Genomic DNA, 27,500 nt, shown 5'->3' on the forward strand with positions numbered 1-27,500 from the left:
CATGGCATTTATTTTAAAATACAAAGATATTTATTAAATACAAGGCTTACGATATCATTATTTTAAACCATTCGATTTTATTAAACTTTAAAAATTGCTGCTACAAATATTTTTATTCTTTATATAATCTGCTTTTTTCCCCTATTTCTTATTTTCTCTAACCCCCGTCCTCCTTTCAACCTCTAACCCTTCTCTATGTGTCACAATTTGCTGCTATCGAATTCACAACTCGCAATTAAAATATAAATATCTTTACATAACTTTTTCATTCATTTAAACAATTATCTCAGTTGATCTCTTGATACGTACTACTTGATATATACTACGTACCGATATATACGTACTGATATATACATATTATAGTACGCGCGCGCGATACTCGCATCTTTCGAAATCTCCTCGAAAGTCTCGAAATTTATTGTTGACTCTTTTCCACGCTAATTCTCTTACTGCACCTACTTCGTGAGTGATTGTCGCCGCGGAGATTATTTTGACAGTTGTATGCATTGCGTGTATTAAAAGATTAAAAGTATAACAATATTATATTAATTTTTCGTTTTAAAAAAATATATGCGCGCGTAACGCGTGTCTGTAATGTTTAATATTAAAATTATGAAAATTATAAATTAATCGATCACTCGAATTATAATTGTAAATGACTGTATATTGTTAAACAAAAAAAGATAAAACAAGAAAAAAATGTAAGTGCTAACGTATGCCATTTGTTGTATCCTTCTTTTACAATTTTCAATGTATCAGATATTCTTAAATAAAATTTACACCATAATTGACTAATTATCTGTTATCCAAAATTTAAAAAAAGGTCTACTAAACAATCAGACAACAAACATATTGTCTGAAAATTGAGAAAATAGCAGACCTAATAGTAAACACAAAATGGTTTGCATAAAGAGACATCTCGCGAGAAACGCGAAACGCGAGAAATAACGAAGAGATGAGTGAGTAATTATTCCGTCTTATTATTAACAAAGTTTTAATTGTTTTATTATTAATGGTGATCCGTATATTTTTTAACTTTTTCTCTTTTAACCTTCAGTAAAGATGTAGTAGAATTTTTTATTTGCGATAGAAAAAAAGTAAATTTGATACTTGCATATTTTTCATACTTTATTTTTCATAGATTTGTGCTTATATATATATATATATATATATATAAGCACAAATATATATATATATTCATTATATATATATATATATATATATTCATTATATATATATGTAATTATATAAAATATATATATATATAATTATATATATATATACATATATATATTATATATATATATAATCATATATATGATTATATATATATATATATACATATATATATATATATATGATCATATATATGATTATATATATATATATAATCTTATATATATATATATATATATATATATATATATATATATAAATAACTTATATATATATATATATATATATCATTAAATACTATTATTATATATCATTATACTATTGCTTACAGAATTTTACACAATTAATAACTTAGTTCATTAAATTCTCTAATACTATACTAATTATTTTCTGTGTATATTTTTCTCTGTGTATCTCTATATATATAATATAATAATGTAAGCAATAGAATAAAATAATTTTCTTAAAGTAAAAATAAATATATAATTTATTCGTTCCAACGTAATTTAAAGATCATCGTCATTGCAACCCAAACATTACGGAATTAGTCTACAAGTTTCTTGTCGCAAATGAGGTTTCTGATAATACAGAACGTTGTCTCGCAAGCAAGTGTCGTTATTGTGATCAGAAACATCACGATGAAATTGTAGATTCTACTTCGCGTACTATCGGCAGAAGTATAGGCTACAGAGTAAGGCAAAAGCAGTATAAGAACGATGGTAGAATTTCAAAATTGTATAACGTCAAACAAAATTCCATCTTCAAGGATTTGCCGATTTCACATTTGCAAAAATGCGTAGACAGCCAAGGTACAAAGTTAAAATAATATAGACGCTATATATACACAAGTTGAACTGCAATGACAGTGATAATCGCGAAAGATATAGCGAAACGCTACGAACCATTTATTACTTTTATAAATGTCCCGATATGCTTGACATACTATCTAGATGTACTACATAAAATTTCAACTTGATTTCGATAACAGTTCTATGTTATATTCAGCATTATATTTGGTAAAATTTATTATATTTTACGTATGTAGAATCTGTATGTACGTAAGTTATCTAAATAATCTAAATAATCTCTTTCTTATTTTGAATAAATTTCATTAACAATTTCTACGATAGGCATGAAAAAGGCAAAAAGATATATAAAAAGTGCGTTGGATTTTGATGTAGAATCCGGCTATCTTATCCCTTCTGATCCCACATACAAGATTCTACGTGTATCCTCGGACTTGATGAAAAACTATTTGCCAAGGAGCAAGATCAACATGCATGATCCATCTATCCCAGCTAAGATTCCCAGCAATACTAATACTAATACGATTACTAATACGATTGAAAATCTCCAAGTGCAAGAACAAGGAAGAAAGAGAGGAAGGCGAGAAAAGCGTGGAAAATCGTCAAAGATCGAAAAGTAGTTCGAAAGTATATCATAGAAGCAAAAAGAGCAAAAAGGGAAGGAGAAGAAGCAGGTCTCGCAGCAGAGGACATAGAAACAGGTAATTATCAAAGCATCGCTCTAATAAAATTAGAATTTATATAATGTAATATAATTATATAAAAAAATCCGTAAAATATATCAAAGTTTTCATTAATGGTAATTTTATAAAAAATTGTCGTGATCAAAAATAAGAAAGCGACTTGATTTTTCCTTAAGTTAAAGCAAATTCCAAAAGAAAAAGAAAAGAGAAAATAAACATAAATTTGCAGATGCGGGGATTACTATTGATAGTAATATCGAAAATACAGCAATATAATTTCTTTATATAATTCTTTAATTATTATCTAATTTAGAAAAGAAACTAAATGTAAATAGAAAGAAAAGTTTCTTTAATATAACTTCAATTTATCCGGTTGACGTTCGTCTAATGATAAACACATTATTTCCTACGATCGATAAAATTATTTTTATCTCTGCATAACTGTTTCTTATTAGACAAAATAATTTTAGATTAGAATCTAGCGTTATAATCGCTTAGAGCGTTCTAAGCACTGTGAACTATAGTGTAACTGTTTCTAGTCTAGAAACGCGATTAAAACGATCAAAGGAATTTCCAGCCCGCAGAATTCTGAAGAGGTTAAAGTGAATAATGAAGTGAATGATTACGAGGTAAATGAGAATGATCCAAAGAGCAATAGTCATAAGGATGACATAGAAAGAGAACCAAAGATCACTCGATCAAATCTATTTGACGAGAAACATCTATTCGCGAAGAAAACTAAAGGAAATAGCTCAGACTTATCTGTCGGTGAGGATGGGACAGATGACGAAGATGAGAAAAGAAAGATTTGACATTACAAAATTATAGTTCTTAAAACTCAGACTTAGACTCACTTGCGTTTTTCGCAAAAGGAACAATCCTTATTTTATATGCGTCTGAGATATGCTTTAGCAAAAAGATAACAGATAATTAATTTTATATAGAATTGCACATTTACATTTTGATTTTACATTTGTTTTCATTATGATACTCGTTTATAATAATCTAATAATTACATGTGTACATTGTGACACCATTGTGGTTAATTATACGCGATACGCATGCTCCAATAATCTGATATGTGTATTCCGATATCCGATAAAATAATCGTCGACGTCTTCTCGGTTATTCGTCTCATTCGTTGAATCGCGGGGCGCATCGAATTCTATTTTAAAGTTAAGATGCAATATTCAATCGAAAAACAAATGATCATTCACAAGTTTTCTAGTCTCTATGTTGCTTCTTTCTTTCGGAAAATTACCGCCAAGATCCAAGAGCGTTTCACGATCCTGTTTCCGAATTTATGTTTATATGATTACTTTAAAAAAACAAAAGAAAAAAGAAAAGTACAAAGAGATATGAACATTAGAGTTTCCGAACAAATATGCATGTTAAAAAAATTTTTTCTAGAAAACAAAAATTATTTTTTACGAAAACATAGTACCGTTTTTTATCATTAAAATTACTTTAATAATAGAATCTAAAACATATGCAAAGATTATCTTTTTATTTTTAAGTAACAACTATTAATCGTCAAATTTCACATATTACTTATATCGCACAGGATCTTTTCTACGAAAGCAAGGCACCTAAAACGATATCCGTTTCTTTAAAAAACCTTTTTCGTACCGATATAATACATTTATTGATTAAAATCAAATGAAATAGGTATTATTCTTCTATTCATCGGCATCATTGAATAATTAATTAATTAAAATTTGTTAGGTTTCTTTACCCTACGTAGTTTTATGAACATCGATCGAAAGGTACACGCTGAAAATTCAACATAATAGCTGTAGTACGTTGTAGAATTTATTACGGATACTACAAACCTTTATGTAATTTTCCACCTTCCCAACTTACAACATTTCTTACGACTCTTATTCAATCGCGTTCCCATTGCTCTTGCAAATTCGAAAATTGTTTTGTGATCTTAGCTAAATTACGACATTATGTATCTGTCTTCTTCCTATTGTTTTCTATTTAATTCCATTTTTCATAATTACGCAATTTCAAACATCATGTAAACATTATTTCATCAAACATTATTTATTATTTATTATCACGTCTTATATTCACTGATATTTCTTCTCTTAACAGAATAATTAACAAAATTATAGAAATCTTTTAATCGTTTTTTATTACGTATAAAGAAAAAAAATGTTAATAGAAAATTAAATTCTCTATATTCAGATTCTCATCGATGAGTTTTGCATTAAATTATTATCTTTTACACATATTATTTGATGCATACAAAGCTTTAAATCAGACTTAGACGTTTAAACGGATAAATGAACTGGATAAAACTGTGCTGGAATCTACTTTACTTACATATACATTCATATGCAATATAGAAAACATTGAAATTTATTATTATAGTTAATTATTTATATATATATATATATATATGCTATATCATATCAGTAGTTGTATATATTTTTTATCATATATATTTTCTCTGATTAAATTTGATATATATGCTTTTTAAGATAAATCTTATCAAGCAAAATCAAATAAATCTTAAATTGATATAAAGTTATATTTAAGAGAAGAAATTTTTTTCACGAGAGAGAGCGAGAGCGAGAGAACGAGCGAGAGAGAGAGAGAGAGAGAGAGAGAGAGAGAGAGAGAGAGAGAGTTCTTCCTCCCTTAAAAACAAAAAATTAAAATTTCATTAAAGAGCATAATTCGATTATATCTAATGTCCGTGCGATCATATATATAGATTGCATGTCTCCTTTTTCGTAATTACAAACACTCTGTAATTACATCCATTAAAAGTCACGCGACTTTGACTAGTCAGAATTTTAGCTCGAAATTAACGAGCTATCGCTCCCGTTCTTTTTCTACACGTTTTTTCCATCCTTGGCAACTTGGATTCTGACCCGCTCTTTTCACCACTATGTTCACCATTGTTGCACATATTGTCCCAAGTATTATGTTCATCCTATTCACTAAAGAGTGAGCCACGTCGCGTCACGTCGCGCGATGCACACACGAAGGAGTAAAACGGATCGATCACAGGGCTGCATCGCGTCTCCTCGATGACAACAAAACATAATGCGAAACGTTTCTCGCTTCGACACGTCCGACATTTCACGATGGCCATTGCTGTCACCGTTATCGTCGTTATCAATCAATTGGCGGAGAAACGATCGGTCGACGATTGCGCATCGTGGATGTAAAATTCGTCATGAAACAACATCTTCTGGCAAGTTGCTCGCGGGGTGGCAGAACGTTACGGTAGCGACGGCGAAACGATGGTGGGGCGTCCCCGTGTTGGCAGGCGTGCCCGCACACACTCCTACTCTCAGTTCTCAGCTCTCAGTCGCCGTTGGAGAATGAGAGAAGAGCGAGGGTGGCTTTAGTCGACACGCGGCGGTAGGCGGTATCACGACGTGAGTTCAATCGAGTTACAATGTGTAGCTTTTGTGCCCGCTGTGTAACTCGGAGCTTTAGTAAACCACCGATTTGTGGTTCCGATCCTCGTGCAAATCGCTTTCACGAATTTCGACTGTCGGATGATCGAAGGATGCGCAAGGACGGAAGGTATTAAATGCAGCGGAAATATAGCATCGCGATCGTTAAATCGGCGATCCAATTTTCTCTCATCGGGTAAGTCGACGGTTCGTCTTACCAATCATTTATCCGGCTGCTTTCGATGGAATGATCGATGAGACTGCAAGATATTTTATCCATAAAGGTAAGATCTATTAATATATATATATATATGTACAGTCAGTATATATATATATATATATACATATATATATATATTGATAAATATATATATGTGAATATATTATAATATATGTGAAAGATGCAAGTAATCCGAAGTTTGATCTGGAAAAACGCATTCTAAAGTCGAGTCCTGTCTACGAGAATCTGATTATTCTACTGATTATTTCTCAAAAATTCAATTTATGCGTGTGAAATTAGTAGAAATTATATATATATATATATATATATATATATATATATATATTGACTTGAATTTCACAACGCATAAATTGAGTTTTTGAGAAATAATCAGTAAAATAATCAGATTCTCATAGACAGGACTCGACTTTAGAATGTATTTTTCCAGATCAAACTTCGGATTACTTGCATCTTTGCATAAAAAAGTAAAATTTACTGACTGTACAAATGAAACATTTCTTACTAAGAAAAGATAGACTGAAGATAAAACTATGAGTATCCATGCATAATGAGATCGTCGTTAATACATTCACCACTAATTCGAAAATGAAAAAACATGAATAGTTTAATGTCGTAAGAATAATTAACACTCTATACGGTCAATATGCGTTAAAGAGAACAGTTTCGTTACATTGGGAAAGTTTTTTCGTGCGTAATTGAAAGTTCGCGGAATTGCAGTGTGATTAATTATTTCTTCTTTCAAGTTTAATCGTTTCTATCTCTTGCCTTTAATTATTTTTCATATTTTTATGTAAATTAACTCATTTATAAACGGATATATTTTACGTCTTACATCTTAATTATTTTTGCAATTGTCTGACCGACCTGTTAACTTTGTATTTCATTTTTTTAAGTATTTTAATTATTTCAATTTTATTGCAAAACACAACAGAGAGAGAAGAAGGAAGGAAGGAAGGGAAGAAGGGAGGGAGAGGAAGAAAGAGAGAGAGAGAGAGAGAGAGAGAGAGAGAGAGAGAGAGAGAGAGACAGAGAGAGAGAGAAAATATTTTAGAAAATATTTTAGAAAAAATATTTGTACTTTATTTTAACGAATGTATGTAATTTTCAGACAAGCAATCATATTTTTTTGAATTTCGGATTTATATTTACTCTGTGCCATCAAAAATGCAAATGGAATATAACACGTTATTAATCTCCCTTACATAAATAACACGTTATTTATCTCCCTTCTGTTTCATAAACAGCAATTTGACATAATCAACGGCCTGATATAGAAGAGCCAAATTTAATTATATGCATGTCGTACCTCCTTTTTATTCTCCTTTTTATTCGCATCAGTTCTAATGTTCACGTAATCAATTGTTCCCGAATGAGCATGTTTGTTTCAAAAACTACAATTCAAAAATATGTATTATTAACTTGGACCGTAAACTGGCCTCAGCGATCATCGATCTTTTAATGGCAATAGCATTAACTTTCGTTTTATTTCAACATCAAGACATGCGATAACATAACATTTGTTACTTTACTTATCATAATGACACGTATTTCAGACATATGCTGTCCGCAAGACGAAACGAACATTTCCTCGCATGACATCGAAATTTCTCATCTATATTAAAATTTTCTCTCAAAATCTTCTTATACTTCTCATATATCTTTCCTTGTATGTTTTATGTATGCCATATATCGTATATTTCTTTGATGCAACTACATCAAATTGCTGTTGCCTTTGCAGCTACCCATTTACAAAACACAAAGACGCATATCACTGCATCTTCTCTTGGAAAAGAAAAATAAAGAATTACAAGGAAGCAATTTTATTTTTTAGAAAATGCGTTTAAAGGGATACGTATCAAAGGGATTCTGAAACTAACAATTCTAAAAAATGAGCCATTGATATATTCATGAGTGCACATTTCGCCAGCCAGTCGTACATGAAAGAGAGCTTTGCTTTTTCAATTCTTCATTTAAAAAAGAGGAATTCTTTTTAAAGTGTCAATCTATTTACTCGTTTACTTTCCGTTTTTATTATTTATTTCTTTATATAGCTTCCTTTTCACTTGAGATTATATTTACTGCATTATTCTATTTTTTGTCGATCATTTCTCGATATGCGCAAGCGCTGCAACGATTAACTAACTATTCATTCTAAATATGCAGATATTTGCACATTTTATATAAAAAAATTTACGTACATATATCTATACCTTTTTTTGTTATTATTAGAAAGGAAGAAAAAAAATTACTCTTACTACTGCGCATAAAATAAACAGTAGGAAAGCAATAAGAGATCTGGTGCATTTATATGTGTGTATATTTTTATATTTTTGTATTTTGTGTGTACATATATTTTAAGCGATAAATGAAAAATGAACCTACAATACACGTTTACTTCGCGACATTTTGTTAATTTCATTTTTTCACATCGAAGCTATGATGAAGATTAATCTATTTTGAAAATTTTTAATGTTCGAAACGATTATGTTATTAAAAAAAAAAACTCGTTAACGATTTTATCGAATAATACAATAGTGTTAAATGTTTGAAGAGAAAGTTTTTGAAAGTCTTGAACAAAATTTTTTGACATTTAAGAGTGTCACAATCTTTTACACGAAATTTTTTTAGCATGCCAAGTATAACATGTTTTAAAGGCTGATGGTATCAATATTCGATATTAAGAGGAATTATTGCTCCTGTAAACCTAGATTCTATTTTTGGTATATAGTCTAGATCATACATTAGATCATTCTCGCGGCTGCATAAAATCTCATCGCGTTCTTATTTGTCATCGTTTCTTAATTGTCAATCAAGAATCGCTATTTGATCGTATACCCCGGAATATTATACTTTAAAAATATTTTCATCGAGAGAATATCAAGAGAGGGAGATCTAGAATTCTATAAGAGCTCCTTTTTTCTTTCTTCTCTCTCTCTCTCTCTCTCTCTCTCTCTCTCTCTCTCTCTTGTTCGAACTTTATCTTGTCTCAAGCGATTTAAAAGCAAAAAACTGACGTTGATATATCATGTAAAAATGCATTTAATGTATTTATTGTTGTTTATCGTAAAAAAGATTCTACACGGAAATATTTTTGTATCTTTCAACAGTCCTCTTTTTTGTTGAAAGATATAAAAATTTGGCCAGATACAGATCTGAAAATAATTTTGCTGGACGGAAAAAAGATGCAACTCGCGCGAAAACATTATACAAAATGAATAAATAAAAATAATAAAAAAGTTAAAATTAAATAATAATAATTAAACAATTAAATAATTAAATAATAATAAAAATTAAATAATAATAAAAAAGTTTAAAAATGTGCATAATATATGTAGATAACAGTGTACAACATGTATAGAACATTTATCTTTATAGTGATTAATAGTTAGTAATATTTCATATTTGGAGCATTCTATTAACATTAATAGTAGATATTTTACTTGTCGAGTAGCGCTCTATTCGTAATGCAAGAAATAGGAACTGTTAACATTGTTAACAGCACGTATAATTCGAACTATCATAAGCGAGAACATGGCAAAAACTACCTCCGATAATAGTCCCTTCCATAGTCTACTTTGGTTATAAATATTCTGAATTCTACAAACTATATAAATGCACTGTATAAGGTTCATAAGTTTGTTACTGAATTTAGACAAATGAATTAAATACCGATAAAACAGAGAGAGAGAGAGAGAGAGAGAGAGAGAGAGAGAGAGAGAGAGAGAGAGAGAGAGAGAGAGAGAGAGAGAGAGATGTAATGTAGTTATTTTATATGTATCATCATGCAGATATTGATTATCGAACAAAATAATTACAAAACAGCAGTAATTAAATCTTTTAACCTAACGTCAAAAAAGGTAAATATGTAAATAAATACATTATATGAATTGCATTATATGAATAAATACATTACAAATAAAAATAAAGATATGTACGTTTACATATTTGCATGTTCGTGGAATTTGAAGTGATTCAATGAAAGATGATTGAGCATAAAAAATCTCTTGATCCTAATTGATCAACCAATGTAACCAATATATAACAGTCGAAAACAATAGGAAAACTAACGACTTTTATTATTATCTCTGACGTCATTTCCGCCTACTAACTGATATTTTAGCTTTGCAATTGATTTCGCGCTGACGCGCTTTCAACCATTTCGTTTAGCTTTTCTTTCGGAAAATTTGTCGTAAGAATACAGTTCGATTACTAATTGATTCTTGGAAAACATCTTGTCGATTAATCTCATCTTATGAAGGATTATTTTTAGTTATCAGAGAGCACATTATTGAATGACTTAAAGGAGAATCTATGAATTACTCTGAATTTAATGTTTATAATAATAAAGTATGATAGAGATTGATTAATTCCATATGATTTTATGAAGATCAATCAAGCTCAGCCTCACACGTTATACTAATAAAAAATTATCAGAAATGCCCGAAGTACAGAAGTACTGCTTAACCTTGTATTACGTACCATTTGTATACATTCCCTTTACATTATTATAGTTTTTAACTATGACACTGTGAGAATTTATTCAAACTCAAGAGCAGAGATATTTCCATCATGGTATTCGAGTAATAAGATTTTCGATCGATTTGAATATTCCGCACATGCACATGCAAACTAGATCGTGTATTCCACCAGGCGTGTGAATTCATTGCAGAATTTTATTGCATTTGATAGAAAAGCAGATTATTTTTATACAGAAAAGAATAAACATCAAATATTATGTTATAAGATTCGCGTCTAAATTTGTATATGATAAATAAATATCAAATAGCAAACTGCAACTTTTTGTAATTAATATATATTTCAGTCAAATGCAACAATCTAGGATTATAACTCTCGATATATGACACATGTAAATTTTTGAAGATGTTCTTTGAAGACCGTGGCAATAATAATAATAACATCTATCATGGGAGAATTCTATAAGATTGATAATGTCACTAATCAAAGTGAGACGCAGAACAAAAAAGCAAAAGACAAATTCTCACAACGCGAGAAATATATATGTGTGTGTGTGTGTGTGTGTGTATATATATATTATATATATATATATATATATATATATAAAAGATATCATAATAGTATAACAGTATATGTAGTAAATAAAGTCGACTTAGTCCTTATAGGTGAATATGATAGCAATTTCTAAAAAAAAAATAAAGTAAATCTCTTTTTCGCAGGAAATGCTCTTTGCGTCACGTGTCGGAAAGAGGGTTGCCTCTTAGGTTGAAATCTGATACGGGCCATTAGCGAAATCGAATCACCAACTTAACAGGTTCTCACACCACATTTTGAAACATTTCTTTAGATCAAATTATTGTTGTTATCTTTAGTAACAACATCTGTATGTTTTTATCTATATTTTCCGTAAACATCTTTTATATGTTCACAAGTGTTTATGTTGTTTTATATAAATATGTAAACTTAACATGTGCATTATTTTATAATTATATATGTTTCACATGTTAGCTACGTAATTTGAAAGTTTTTATGTTAAAGAAATGCGATACTACAAAGTACAAAATTCTCCCGTCGTATAGATTTTAAATAAATTTAACAAGTTTTGTCATTCTCGTGAAAAATTACGTTTCATACATACATTTGCATATAGGCATGTATGTCTACTATGGAATATTTAAAAATGATTATATGTGGAGGGAGGGGGGAGAGAGAGAGAGAGAGAGAGAGAGAGAGAGAGAGAGAGAGAGAGAGAGAGAGAGATCGTATTTGTGTTAATTATAATAATCAAAACAAATAATCAAAACAGTTTTAACGCAAAGATTTGTCCAGAGCTTTTGATTTTTATCCTTATCGCTCCGGCTTCTCCGGAAAATCGAGGATCTCTTCGAAAATAGAGATACGCCTGTGTACGTTCAGCATAATGAGTATTCTGAATCAATCGTATAATAATATTGGTGTGTTGGAGGTATGAGGATTAGGGAAATACGCCCTGGTAAAAACAGGTAATAAGTTAGGAAGCAAGACAAGTAGGCAGATAGATAGATAGATGCGGGAAGATAAGAAGATAGAGAGATAAGGGAAATAAAAAGCAAGGATAAAACTGGATAATATGACCCGTATTCGCTGCCGATCTACAGGATAGAGAATATCCCGGCACGCCAGCAGTTTGCGAGAGGTTGTCGACCTATCTATGTGGGTGTCGCGCTTACGTTGATGCTGCGCATCGTTCCAAGAAGTTAGCGAATAACTAATTGAAATTCAAGTTGCGAACCGATCGCATATTCCATCTAATCTTCAACGAATACGCACAATTTACCATCTTTCAGCATCTACAGTGGATTAATTGAAAACTGTTCACTCGAGAATATGATAAATGCGTTTACTGACTCCGCCATTCTCACCAACGTATCTTTTATCCGACGCTCGATCCGACACCGAGATGCAACATTACGGTATTATTTTATTATGTATTACATGGCAATAATTCCGGCTGTACATTATCAACTCTCTTCCAATGCCTTGTATTTGTATGGATTTTACATTATAAGTTAGTAAAAACTTATCTATTCTTTTGCGTATGTGCGCGTATGTATGTATGTATGTATGTATGTATGTATGTATGTATGTATGTATGTATGTATGTATGTATGTATGTATGTATGTATGTATGTATGTATGTATGTATGTATGTATGTATGTATGTATGTATGTATGTATGTATGTATGTATGTATGTATGTATGTATGTATGTATGTATGTATGTATGTATGTATGTATGTATGTATGTATGTATGTATGTATGTATGTATGTATGTATGTATGTATGTATGTATGTATGTATGTATATGTTTTATAAAACATATTTTTTTAAACATATCATTTCTTTACTTATTCATATGCAAAATGCAAAAATTTAAGATAGTTTAAGATCGCATGTGTGAATTTGAATAAGAAAATTGAATATAAATTTTCTGTACGTTTACACCGCCATTATTTTGTAACATTGATCGATAACAAGGCATATGAATTGCTCAATTTGTGTTCTTCATGCAAAAAGTTATTTTCTTTCAGAAACAAACGCATCCTCTTGCTTGCTACAAGATCGTTTCGAGATGTGACAAAGTTTTAATTGCGCCCAATTCTCAGAATGACTCTTGGTTATTAGAGTAAACTCTTTCTCGAAAAAGATGTCTAAAACATTATAATATAATGACGTATGATTTGTGATGCATCGTGATGTAAGTAACTAACTAATGATAAAGTAAAAAAATATTAAATTTTCGTTTGAACTTCCGTTTGACAAAAGCAGTCTGATAAATTTTTGCCGCGTGAATGAAATCACTTACATACACGGAAAAAACGGTTTTACTCATTAAAAAAATTATATCACTCACCGATCCGATGCGCAACAGCGGAGTGAATCTGCCACGTAGCTATGATGATTCTGTAACACAGAAACAGAACATTCAAATTAAAGCAGCGCTCTAAATGATAGATATTTTAAAAAGTAGTTTTTACGCATATCGAATCTATATATTTGTTTTTCAATTAGATATTCATTAAAATAATAAAATAATTTTCGAAAAAAGATTTTTATATAAAGTCGTATAAAACGTTAAACTGTTTTTCTCTCCCAAACTATAAGTTTTAAATTATCGAAATTTAATAATTCAAATAAATGTGAAACTGATTAATTTGAAGAAAAAAGAGTTAAGAAAAAAATATATATTTACCCCAAGGTTGTTCCGTTGGTGCCCGATACCTTTCCTAGGCCTCCTCCTCCTCCTCTTAAGATGTCGAGTCGTCGGATGTCCTCGCAGCACAGGATACTCGCGAAAAACACTCGCGAATTATTACAATCGCGCGTGGACTAATTTTAAATAAAAGTCTTTTAGTCCGATCACTTCCGAACGGCACTCCCGAAGCAAACGCGCGGCGCGACGAATTGGCTGCAGTTCATTCATTCATTTGAAAATCGGCGGCGGAAAAATGACGGTCGATTAAAAAAACCGATTAATTTGCCACATAAGAACCATTGAATGACTCGTGGCTATGCTGTGTTAATACATTATTAATAACAATAATATTACTTAATATTACCAATAACCGGTGCAACGAGTACTGTTAGCTTCTTCATCTTTGGAATTCCGTTGGGGAACCCAAAGGAATCCCTCGGAATACTGAGCCCCTCTGCCCCTCTGTCAAGACCGTACCCATTGTAGAGGTTATCGTTTATAAAAATTTTTGAATAAGGAAATTATGGAAAAGGAAATAAATTACGTTAAATATGCATATACTTTGTTAGAGATTCGTCATTTTGATATGCTTACAAGTCGTTAATCACGCGCGTTAAGAAGCATTTACTATTACATTCATAAAATATAACATAATTTATCATTTAGCATTGAAAAAATGCGAAGAAATACGGAACGATGCGTATTACGATCCATCCCTACAAACGTCGGTGATGTAATGAAACGCTCATAAACACGTGACGTACCAGCCGCGGCACGTAAACTCAACTAAACAACAATAGCTACGTCTGACTACGGCGAAATTCAACACATTACAAATCAAATTTAATTTCCACGAAGCGTTATAGCATCTTTCGATAAACATTAGATAATATAATCATTAGATAATATAAATATAAGATTATATTTTACTTTCTAAATCTCTATTATCATACATTTGCTCTTTCATTTGTTTGGACACTCATGTGCTATAAGCTTTGTTTTATTTTCCTTTGATGTATATGAATGATAAAAATAAAATGATGCTTATATGCGCATGAGCGTCCAAAACAAATACACTCTTAATAGACTCGTTACAATTTATTTGAGATACATGCATATATATATATATATATATATATATATCTTATATATTTTATGTTACAATAAACGATTGACAAACCATACAATAGACTAACTATAAAAATGTATTAAAAAAATACAAACTACATTTAAATCGGTGAGAATTTCAAAGCAGAAAAGCTCCTTCTAAGGGAATTTAAAAGCTCATTCTAAGAGAATTTATATTGAAGATATTCGAATTAGATTAAAGTAAACCCCTCGGAGTACGCAGCCCTTCCATTATATTAAGGTAATATCTGTATCGTTTACAAAAATAAATTATCACTATGCTTCAAAAGATAAGTGTTGATCAATGAATACGAGTCAGTTCCGCCGCCCGGAATATTCAAATGAAACAAAAGTTGTCTTTTGATACGTATAAATCCGACAAACTCATAACTGCGCGAGCAACGTTTATTATGACATGCATCAATGTTCTGAACGTCATCTAGAATTCATCGCGGTTTTGTTTAGAAAAGAAAATGTGAAGATACGCGGAGCGATACGTAACACTACCTGCCCGCACGAGCGTCAGTGGTTGAATGATAACGCGCTGTTAACGTGCGTGTATACAATACCTGTCGATTGTAAACAAAGTACTAAGTATGCTGCGCGCTATTGTATCGTTATTTCAAACATAAAGGTTTCATATAACATATTTATAACAAAATTATATATAAGGTATATATCTTTTCGTTGGGCTTTGCACACGAAGGAAATATCAGGGATAAATATTAAATTTTGGAAATGAAAATTTGAAATAGCGTCAGTTAATATTAGAAATTATGTGGAATTTTAGTGGCAAGATTATACAATATGTGATGTAAATATTTTATATAAAAATATATATAATATTAAAAAATAAATGACGCGCGCGAAGCGCGCGTTTTGTATTGTTCTAGTATTGATAAAATGTTACTTGTATGTTAAATATAATATTATATATGGAATTTGATATTAAAATACTAATAATATACATAAATTTCTCTGAAAGGTGAATTACTTACTTATTATTTAAAAATTTAAAAAATTATAATTGTATATAATTATAATTATATTATTGTATATTATTCTAAAAATTATAATTGTAATTGGTATATATGTATACAATTATCCTCAAATCTTGATTTTGTGTATATAATGTTGAGACTTTTTTATAGAAGAAAGAAAATATGCATGTTTTTTGCTTTTCCATATATATGGAAATACACGCCCGGATATTCGTCTTCTTTAAAGATGCATTTATTTGTGATGCATTTATTAGTGATGTTGATCAACAAAATATTGTTGTCGGAACAATTATTGTTGTCCATAATTAATAAAGATATTGAAAGATGACATAAGAAGTTTTATGGACTAAAAATTATATGATGTATGTACATACGAGGATGATATTGAAGACGTTACCTCACAAATTGAATCTTGTCATTGTGTCACCGATCGAAATATCGTAAATTATGAATTATGAACGATTTTATCAAAACCTAAATTTATTGGCACACAATCCGGTAGATTGATCACACTAACACTAAGTTACGCAACGCGTAAGTAAAATTATAATAATTCATAAGTGAGCGAAAATGTAAAAAAGGAAAGAGAGATTGAAGAGAGATCGGTATTTTTTTTGAGAATGTATATATTAAAAAAAGAACGAATCATTAATTTCCCAGTCAGAGAGTAAATGGACCGAGCATCAAAATGAAGGGAGTGAAATTAGTGGAAATTAGTGACCGTGGCCTTTTGGGAAATCTGGAAAGCGACTAGAGACGGAGCTTATTGGCAGGGTTCAAGGCCGAAAATGCGACGCGACATGGAGCGTTGCTCATTGATGTCCACGTGCCGCAACATACGCAACTTTTGCGTGCCACGTTATGACGTACTATTAACATGGATACAAATTTTCGCATAGTAAAGTAATTTTCGCTTAGTAAAGTAGTATATCATCCATCGCAAACATAAATCATACATAAATAAGTCGAAAGTAGTCTTGTCTGAAAATGTGTCGCAGAATGTGTTGCGACAATATATATTTGTGCGGAAGAAAATCAATTTACGAAATATTCTTGCCATTTTCAAGCAATTAATAATACAATGATATATAGATTTTATGATACAAATTAATATGATCGTATAAAATATAAAATAAGATCATATACTATAAAATATACTATAATCATGTTAATACAATGTGCTAAATCTTCTTTATTTTATTTATCTGCAGAATTATTATTCAGAACGAAGACTGGTCTCGTTTTATCTTTGGAATTAAAGCGCAACGTGTATAATATTTAAAATGATGAATATGCATTTTATTGGAATTGTGAATTTGCAATGAAATCACATATCCTATTTGTTAGCAAATATACCGTTAACCGAACCAACGTCGTTATATCGCGGTATATTTATATTTAATTGACATGTGCATATGTCGAGTATAAATATAAATCGAACTGAACATTAAATGGAAAAGCGGTAGATTGTTTAATTAGTCTCATCGTTTTACAACAGCAAACAGCGATTATTAAACGGATACAATTTAACATGTATTTTAACAGATTTGGGAAGTCCTAAGAGGATAGCTTGGGGAGAGTAAATCGATATCCCGCATAGTACTGTAAAGTTTAATGTTCTCGCAAAGGTCCTTGAGTGATATCGTCACTCAAGATATCGTCGATGTGTGTGAGCTGTATCGACTTGTTGTCAAAGCACTCGTTAGTCATAGAACGAACATAGAACAATGACAATGGCTCCAAAATTTTATTAATAGAAAAGCATTCGCGAGAATTCCGATGAGTGATGAATTTTCCATCGTCTCGTCCTTCGGATCATGCAATATCGTCTTATAATTTAACTAATTTACACTAAGACTTGTTTAATCTCAATTTGACCGACTTCTTAACTCTTGAATATAATTCGTTTCATTTTAGTCAGTAAACTTTTTTCTTTTATAAATGTTTTATTGAATTCCATCCCTACTACGTATATTGGTTTATTAACATATTTATAGGCGCATTAACTTTTAATTGAATACGCCTCATATTTGCAAGTACATTAATTATTAGTACAGATATACAATATTACATACTACAATATTACATATTACATTATTAGTACTACTAATAGTACAGATATACAATAGTTAATAATGTTGAATAATTCATTAACAGCATTTAATGATTTTATATTATGCGTGGTGTGTAAAACATTATCTTCATTCCATTATAATTCTTACATAGATAGTTTGTGATTATTTGCATATATACTCAAATTTTTTTATTAAATATGTGAAAAAATATTTATATGCAATAGTATATATACATAAGATACATGTAAATATAACGTGAAACATCCAATGCTATACAATTTATGAAGATATATCTATTTTTTTTATCAATACAGTAATCATTAGCTCTGACTTCAGCTTTAGCACGTTTAACGAGCAATATATACAAAAACGCGATTTTTCAAGAATGGTATCGATTCGATATCGAATTACGAGATTGCTCTTATGATTGCGCGTATTTTATTTTTAGAATACGCAAAATCGTAATTCTCAACTTGCGTTGTCACTTAATTTTGGTCCGATTGATTATTTACATGTATTTCCATGGATAAGATATCTCTATCCCTGTAGAGCGAAAGATACGATGCTAGTCGTGGGCGTTTTGCGGCGCCGCGATGGTGATGACGCAAACATTTGATGTACAACATCAAACGTATTCCACCCACAACGACATTCGGTAACTCGCGTGCCCAAGCGTGCCACAGCGAGTATTTATCAAGTCAACAGTACCGTTCGAAATGAAAATCTACAGAGATGTTTTGACAACCATCGGTTTAATCGCATCTCATAATAAATTTATGCACTACATCGAATTACGCAAATGCTGTCCAAATCCATTTCTAAAAAAGGCACGTTAATTGTTCTTTTGCTTTACTTACTTTATGTTACGAGCATAACAATGTTAATATACAAATGTTAATATAATACTTGAGTGGTGAAACTTTAATGGTGAAATTATATAATTATATATGTGATGTAAATATCTTATATAAAAATATGTAATATTAAATAATAAATGGCGCGTGCGAAGCGTATTTTAATGTTGACAAAAATAGCTGTAAATATTATTTTACTAGTTTATACAATATTTAATTCTAGAAACAGAACTAAATGTAGAAACCTCAAATTCTATTTAAAACATATTTGGAAAAACGGAAATGAAAAAACGCACGTAAACATTAACAATCATTTCCTATTATATATTTTGTACTCCCCATGAATAGATCGAAGTATAGCACGAAGTATAGAATATTCATCATTTTGATAACGTACGAGTCGCTAAATGAAAAAATGAAAAAATTGATTATCGCGCAAATGATAATTGTGTATCGTTTATCGAAGTGCGATCGTGAGGGAACAGGCGATGCTGGAACGGAAGTGGAACAGTTTTACTGGCTCGATTTCGTTACGCTACTATATGTATATACTTTTTTATAGAAAAAAAATAAAAGTTTAGATGCTATTAGTTTAGATATTTTTCTTGTTATGTATAAAAAAAAAATAAAACTTTGTAAGGATAAGATATACAATGATAATGAGATGTCACTGATTTATTTATGGGATGAATGCAAAATCGGAACAAGATAACCGAGATTAGTATCGAATGAAAATTAATACGCGTCTCGTCGACACAATTTATAAGTGATATCCGAGCGGATATGCTTGGGAAATATATTGCTCTCTCAAATTAATTTCTCTTCATATTTGCGGGGTAGAAGCCGCCATATTTGCGTTTATCGAAAATGTGGCAAGTTTGTAACATCAATGACAACCACACGATAGGTTACGTAGATCAGGAATGTTATGTGAGATTCTAGGACAATCGATATATTGGCGGTAAATTGAGTAATACACGCTCAGAGAGAGAGAGAGAGAGAGAGAGAGAGAGAGAGAGAGAACTAACGTTGATTTTGTAAAGAATAATCTCGCATAATTGAACAAATATATCTTGTAACACATTTCGAAAATTTTCAAGCACAAACAAGCTCTATATATATATATATAGTGTGGAATTAAACGGGCAAAATATTTCTATTTTAAAAGATTTTTATCCTTCTTTATCCTTTTTACAAGAATAAAAAAATATTTTTTTCTGGGAACTTGTTCATTTCGATATGAATAATTCGCTTACCTTTGAGTTAGACTAAAAAGATTGAAATATCATAAAATATTCTTAGACTGATGTAAAACAACAATTTAAATGTATGAATAAAACTAAATTACAAAATAAATAAATGTTCAATAATAAGCCACGTTTCTTTTTTAAACATGATGCAATTGCAGAAGTCAGTTTATGAATTAACATTTTAAACGTAATAATATGAATTAACATTTTAAACGTAATAATATACGATAATAATTGTACAAATTGTATTTTGCTTCTCAAGTGATGTGTATCAACATCCGATAAGCAGAAATGTTAATGTGAATTTCTTTTTAAGCAATATAATTGAAGCGATAAAGCATGTTTTCCAGTAGGCTTTTTACTATTACATTTTACAAGTATTGCTTGGCAATATAATAATTATTCCAAAATACGTGAATTTAAGTCTTTTTTATAATTATATATGAAATAAATGCATATTTAGCGCAAGAAAAATTTATTTGAAGAGATTAATTATAAACATGTGAAAAAATAGATAAAATCAGAAAATTAAAATTTTTTTTCCGAATAAAATAGAACAATTTTTTATTTCCATTTCCGTGTTTAATTGTTATATTATCGGCACATTATAATGATCGGCACATTATTACAATTAATCATGCTGATGCAGGCAATTAAATTAAGAAATAAAGTAATTTGAGAGAAGTAAAGTTACTTTGTTATTATTAATTCAATCTTTATTTTAACTGTCATATGTCAGTTTTGCCGCTCGAAACTTGATAATAAATTTTCTAATTAAATTTTGGAAATCTTAGGTTTCTTGGGCCAGCATTCTTACATTTTATACTCTAGAATTAAGCAAAGGAATCAAATTTTATTTGCTACCAATATTGATTGTTTAAATTCCGCACGCTCTCCAAGAATATAGAAAGCTTGTCTCTCGTTATACATGAACGAATAATTTATTATTTGACGCGGACATTGCATGATATTTGTGAGCATTTTACTTCTTATACTTATAATTATAATTAATGCGCTCTCTGATGCTATTCTTGTTCCGAAATATTGAAATGAAAATGTTTGGAAACAATGTATGATTTTTACTCTTGTTGTATATACGTCACTTTCTTAAAATATGACAATTATTAATTACTCGAATGTGATAGAAAAATATAGAATTTATTAAAATTTAATCGATATTTTACAAAAATGCAATTTATTTCCTTTTTTTTTATAAAATTATTATTTTACGTATGAAACTTTATGTATGAAAAATAATATTTTTCTTATAAGAATAATAAAAAAGAGAATAACAAAACGACATTTGATTTCTAGAAAATAAGTTTTCTATTTAAATTATACGTTTGCAGTTAAAACTCGCTGCACACTAAAATTAATTTTCCAATATCTGAAATTCATATAACGTTACATATATATATATATATATATATATATATGTAACGTTATATGAATTTCAGATATTGGAAAATTAATTTTAGTGTGCAGCGAGTTTTATATTAGTTATATATATTACATATATAAAAACTTCAAATATTTTATATAAAAAGATATTTATAGGATGATTATACTTTCACAAAAAAAGATGAATTATTACTTAAAGACGTGTATGTTTGTTCTAGGAAGTGAATGGATTTGACAAAGTCGGAAGAAAATGACGAATTGGAGTTTAGAAGAGGATCGAAAAGACGTATTTCTGTGTGTATTAAGCCATTTCTTGTTCTTGAAATATAAAAGCTCGACGTTATAATAGCTTATAATTTTTCAACGTATCAATCATTTTAATCAAGTTTAAATATCTGAACTACGAGTATCGAGAGTCTCTCCAATAAGATACAAAGTTACAAATTGTCAAATATGAAAAATTACGATGGAGCCGCAAAGGATTATTTTTCTCTTCAGATAATTCAGAAACAATTAAAGATCGTAGATCAATGATTAGCATTCTGACTGAAACATAGTTTGTTATCCCAATAAGATAATTAAATCGTAATAATATAATTGACACTCATGAAAAATGCTTCATATATTCTCGAGCATGATGTTTGATGATCGATTGTTTACGCATTTGGAGCAAACGACTTAATTTGATCAGTCAATTATTTTTATCACCGATGCAACAACCGACGTGACAACCTGAGCGACTCGATGTCATCACTTGATACAAGTACAAAGAATGCTATAAGAGATGTCTATAAAGAGAAGAATGTGATCTGAAGAAAATCACGCAGACAAGAATAAGTAAATAAGTAGTCTTTCTCTTGCTGTGGGAGCGACAATGCCAACGCTCGCCACAGATACGCCACTACCATCTACCACTTTTGCCGGGGAATTGGCCACCACACTCATACCCACCATCACTAGGATAAACACACAACTGGATATCAATCCCGTCTCGGTTGTCTTGGCAGTCTCTATAGTATGCATTCTCTCACCCATCACCGTTACCAGTAACTCCATCATTTTAGCTGCCTTTTACAGATATAAGAGACTTAGGACCGCTTCCAATTGTCTCCTGGTCTCGTTGGCCATTAGCGATTTTGGGGTAAGTCTATCGTTACATCTTATATCTATTTTTAATAGTTGTGTTGAGAAAGGTGATAGTAGTGTGATTTATAATCGCACTATAATATATCTATATATATATATATATATATATATATATATATATATATATATATATATATAAGATAGATAATCACTCATGCGGTCGCTTCGCGTCTTCATTCTCTTTGTCAAGTCATCTGGTTGTCGCGGCAGTAAACGCATAATGTTCATTTAGATTCACGATAAACGATAGAACGTTTCCATTGATAGATTGGTGTATTTATGCCCTTTGGAATACAACTGGAGCTCTCTGGTCTACCAGAAAATGACGTATCTGCCTTGTGTATCGTGCCATATTGCATCGTGATCGCGCTCTGTAGTGTGAGCGTTCTTGTGACCGTAGCCATCGCGGTAGATCGTTTGACTTCCTTGGCTCAACCATTGCGGTACAAAAACATCATTACCCACAGTAGCATAGAAAAGTACATTGCCGTTTTTTGGATATACGCGATCGCCATTGGTCTTTCGCCTCTTATCTATGCTCAAATCATTGGAGAAGTGCAGTCACACAGGTAATTATCATAGGAATATCTATTCGATATTCGATATTTAAACAAATTTAGGATAAATGTCTGTAAAAATATTATAGCATACACACAAATCGACAGTTCGATCAATAAATCGTAATGATATCGAAACGGCTTATAGAAAGAATTTATTGATATATATTTTTGAATGTTGTTGGAATAAATTAATTATGTTAGTAAATATTTTAGTTGGGGTAGCTTTTTTGACATTATTGGAGCGAAAAATTTTAGGATATATTCAATTACGTAAAGGTCCTAATAAATTTGGAGTAGGAGGGATTTTACAGCCATTTAGTGATGCTATTAAGTTGTTTAGAAAAGAGGTGTTTGTTCTTAATAAGTCAAATTATTTAATTTATTATAGATGTCCAATTTTAATTTTTTTTTAATAATTATTATGTGAATTTTAAGGCCTTTTATTATTAATTTTTATTATATAAATTATTAAATTATTTCCAAATTGATTTCGGATAAATTTATTAAGATAACCCAAAATACACACACACACACGCGCGCGCGCACGCACACACACACACACACACACACACACACACACACACACACACACACGCACGCACGCACGCACGCACGCACGCACGCACACGCACCACACACACACACACACACACACACACACACGCGCGCGCGCGCGCGCGCACACCATTTATCATTTTGTTAATTTGCAATTCTATTTAATTCTTTGATAGCAAACATACAAACAACGAACAATTAATTTGATATTTAATAAACTTTCAATATAATCTGGATATAAATGTAATTTTTCCATAATAATTGGTTTTATTTGGCAATTATATAATATATAACATAAAAATAAATATCAGGTATTGAATTACATTGTTAGGGTTTATCGCGATATTAGCTTTGCGCTACCATACCACTTTGGCATAACAAAAAAGCACACTTTTTCACTTTGTAAAATTGCAGATTATATGCTCGAAACACAACTGCTTAAATAACGTATTGAAACAGTAATTAAAAAGGATAATTAGAAAATTCTTAAATTCTTTGAGATGTAATCGCAGCGATCAAAACAATTTCGAGAAACTTGAATGAATTCCATCTCCGACTTATTGTATGTTTATTTTGTTAGATTTACATATTGAACACTGCATTTATAAATTTTACAGATTTATTAAATCTTAGATTTTATTTACATTAGACTTTTTATCTTACGTTAAGGAATAAAATTATTTATATGAAAAAGTAAATGAAAAAAAGATATCGATATCTAATACTGAAAAATTATCGAATATTATTATAATTATTTTAGTTTGTATGCGATTAAATGCATCTTTAATCTCAATTTTTTTGCAGTGGAAGCTGCAGATTTGACGTGGCCGTGCTGCCCCCAGTCAGGGTGTTTCTGGTTGTAGCGGTTTGGGCGCCAAGCGCTCTAATTTTGCTTGGTTGTTATATGTATGTCTACCTTGTCGCTCGTGCACACGCACGTGCAATTTATACAGTGGAATTATCGTTCAGACATCAAACGCAGACGTTGGCATTGCCTCGCTATGGACAGACGCTGGCAGTCACGGTTGGCGCGTTTTTTATTCTGTGGCTTCCCTTCCAAGTGAGTATTATAGTATGCGATCATATGCAACGCGGAACAAATTTTCGTGAAGCAGTGAAGAAATTTTAAATTTTTGAGTTTTCTTGGTGTAAAATTTGAATGAACCATATTGAAAAAAAAAATGCTGTTGAATCAACAGCATTAGTCTAATTGGAAATAATTTTGTTAATTCATTTCAGTGACGTTATTAATGAAACAAACATCTTGATTATTAAAACAAGAGCATGAGATATTGTATACTTATTAATAATAATGTCATTGAATTAATAAAATTATTTCCAATTTTTAACAGCATTTTTTTCTCAGTGTACAAGCTGCATAATAATAATAAATAAAATTGAATTGTTTTTACATTATGCCGTGTTTGACGATTAAAACCTCACTGCTATTTTACTATTTAAACATGCGACGATATCAATTTTATTTTGCTATCATCATCGCTACACGCTTCCTATCAACTATAACAAAGAAAAACATAAAAGTTAATAGTTTATAATTTAAGTTTAATATAATATTTGATAAAACAGTATAATATAAACGGCGAATAAACTTGTATATTCGACATCGTCGCTACAATACGCCTACGCAACGACCAAGAATTTAGATTTTAAGCGTTTATTACAGTAACTAACACGTTTATCACACGCTTTATATAAAACTTAGTTTTAAGAGAAGATGTGTGACTACGATAACAAAAACGCGCGTGCGCATATTCTTCCATCACATTTTATTATCTGTTCATGTCGCAAAGATTAAGACCAATATAAAGCCAATATAAAGAATCGTCAGAGCGAAAAACGTGAGCGTAAATAAAAATTGACTGTAAAAACTTTTTTTCTTTTTCATGTCATGACGTGATCGCGATTCTAGCAGCTGCAAATAAATAGAATCACATAATAATTCGTAAACGTGACTCTGACATCCAACACAATGTTCATTATTACAGTGACTAGTTCATTCCCGGATTCTTTTCCAGACTTGTATGTTGCTGGATATTTTCTGCGGCACCAACATTCTCTCGGAATGGGCAGTGGTATGGTTGGGTCTGCCAATACTGGCACACAGCGGCGTGAATCCTTGGATCTATGCTTTTCATCACGGCGAAATGCGCGTCGCTGTTGGGAAAATCGCCGAAAATCTGGTCGCTCTGTTCGGCGTAGTGCCAGGTCGTTACGGTTGTTCGCCGACAAGACGCGGCGGTACCAACACGAATCTCGAATTAGCCGAGGTGAACAACGAAGAGAGCAGCAACGAGAGTAGACAGCATCCGCCCGTAGAGGACTGCTTTGCCGCCGTCAAACATCACGGCATCTTTTACAGCAGGAGAGGCCTAGAAATATCGGGTAGGCATACCGACATCTCGTCCGAAAAGCACAACATTGAGCACGTTGCGTCCTGTAGTAGCCGATCGGGCGACATTACCGAAGAAAACATTAACGATTTGACAAAGATGCTTGATCCGCGATACATCATCGAACGGAATCACGTGATTGATTCCAATCACAATATCGACAAGTTCAAAAATCTCAAGTATCTGTTAGATCCCACTTTCAATAAAATTAGGCATCTCCGACGATTGAATTGCAAACGAAGAAATGGCAAGAGCTTGCCATTGATCTCGGAGCCGAAATTTATATCTTATCAAAATTTGAAGAGCGATGGCACACACGATGGTAATCGTAAGTTTCTTCAGTCGAATGCTCTGTCGGATCCGACACTGAATGCCGATAATAATCCTGTAATAAATACGAAGGATTCGAATCAAGTATTGCGCCGTGTAAATAACGTCCTCTATCAAAAATGTCCAAATCCAAATTTGTCATCAATGTCAGATTCAAATCTCAGAGCAGCAACGGTACATAGTTTCGAGGCGGACACGAGGATTCTCCTGACCGAGTCGGGTGAATGCAACGACATGGAAAATCACGGCTGTTCCGTGCAAAATCTTAATCATGGATACAAGAGTGCGTTAGCGAGGCACGCGATGATGCTCCGTCAACAGGATATGGAGAATCAACCAAGATCCAACAACGTTTCTTGCCGTTCGCATTCCAAGTTTTACGGTCACTTTAGACGCGTGAATCCGAATCTGAAACTTAAGCTGCGAAAAGGTTACTCCTCGTCATCGTCGACAATGCCTGATAATGTTCGACAAAGCTTCGACGTAAAATCTTGGAAGCGAAATGTATCGTCGGACGTTCCGCGCATAACCATCACGTCGAACAAATTAGCCAATCTGATTAACTCAGATTTACCATCAAGAAATACAAATACATCCGCGAATGAATTATCACAGGACCTTGCTACGCAGAGAACGCAAATTCAAAGGGATTTAAACGTGTTGAAGCACTCCGAGTCGATCAACGCGATCAGCGATCCGACGATGTACCGTTGCGTAACTTTATTGGAGCCTTCCAACTTGATGGATTCATT

The 27,500-nt window shown here is 31.3% G+C and overlaps 3 protein-coding genes across 4 annotated transcripts in view; all 3 read left to right on the forward strand.

The window, feature by feature from the left end:
* Positions 1-955: 955 nt before the first annotated feature.
* On the forward strand, positions 956-2,677 carry LOC112552823 (uncharacterized). Its single transcript, XM_089075238.1, has 3 exons — positions 956-959; positions 1,689-1,985; positions 2,307-2,677. Exons 1-3 carry the CDS (start codon positions 956-958, stop codon positions 2,600-2,602), a joined length of 597 nt encoding a protein of 198 aa, XP_088931364.1. The 3' UTR covers positions 2,603-2,677.
* Positions 2,678-5,689: 3,012 nt separating this feature from the next.
* The window catches only part of LOC105429780 (uncharacterized), a 22,954-nt gene continuing 1,143 nt past the window's right edge, over positions 5,690-27,500 (forward strand). Inside the window, exons 1-5 of one of the 2 annotated variants that reach the window (XM_089074864.1) lie at positions 5,690-6,368; positions 21,965-22,887; positions 23,160-23,461; positions 24,812-25,067; positions 26,044-27,500. The exon at positions 26,044-27,500 is cut by the window's right edge and continues 1,143 nt beyond it. In XM_089074864.1, coding sequence (XP_088930990.1) covers positions 22,621-22,887; positions 23,160-23,461; positions 24,812-25,067; positions 26,044-27,500 — 2,282 coding nt within the window. In that variant the 5' untranslated portion in view covers positions 5,690-6,368; positions 21,965-22,620. Of the gene's footprint in view, positions 6,369-21,964; positions 22,888-23,159; positions 23,462-24,811; positions 25,068-26,043 lie in introns of those variants that run through there. The other variant, XM_089074865.1, reaches the window with a different exon arrangement.
* Positions 24,927-27,500, forward strand: part of LOC105429781 (uncharacterized) — a 9,409-nt gene continuing 6,835 nt past the window's right edge. The window contains exon 1 of the mRNA XM_089074867.1: positions 24,927-25,067. The gene's annotated coding sequence lies outside the window, so the exon portion shown is untranslated. The remainder of the gene's footprint in view (positions 25,068-27,500) is intronic.

Source organism: Pogonomyrmex barbatus, unplaced genomic scaffold (genome assembly GCF_055798465.1).
Source record: "Pogonomyrmex barbatus isolate J1 unplaced genomic scaffold, ASM5579846v1 scaffold18, whole genome shotgun sequence".
Lineage (NCBI taxonomy): Eukaryota > Metazoa > Arthropoda > Insecta > Hymenoptera > Formicidae > Pogonomyrmex > Pogonomyrmex barbatus.

Excerpts from the sequence above, each read along its gene's own strand:
- LOC112552823 (XM_089075238.1), top strand. Across the intron at positions 1,986-2,306 it reads AAAATGCGTAGACAGCCAAG|GCATGAAAAAGGCAAAAAGA; the intron begins GTACAAAGTTAA and ends TTTCTACGATAG.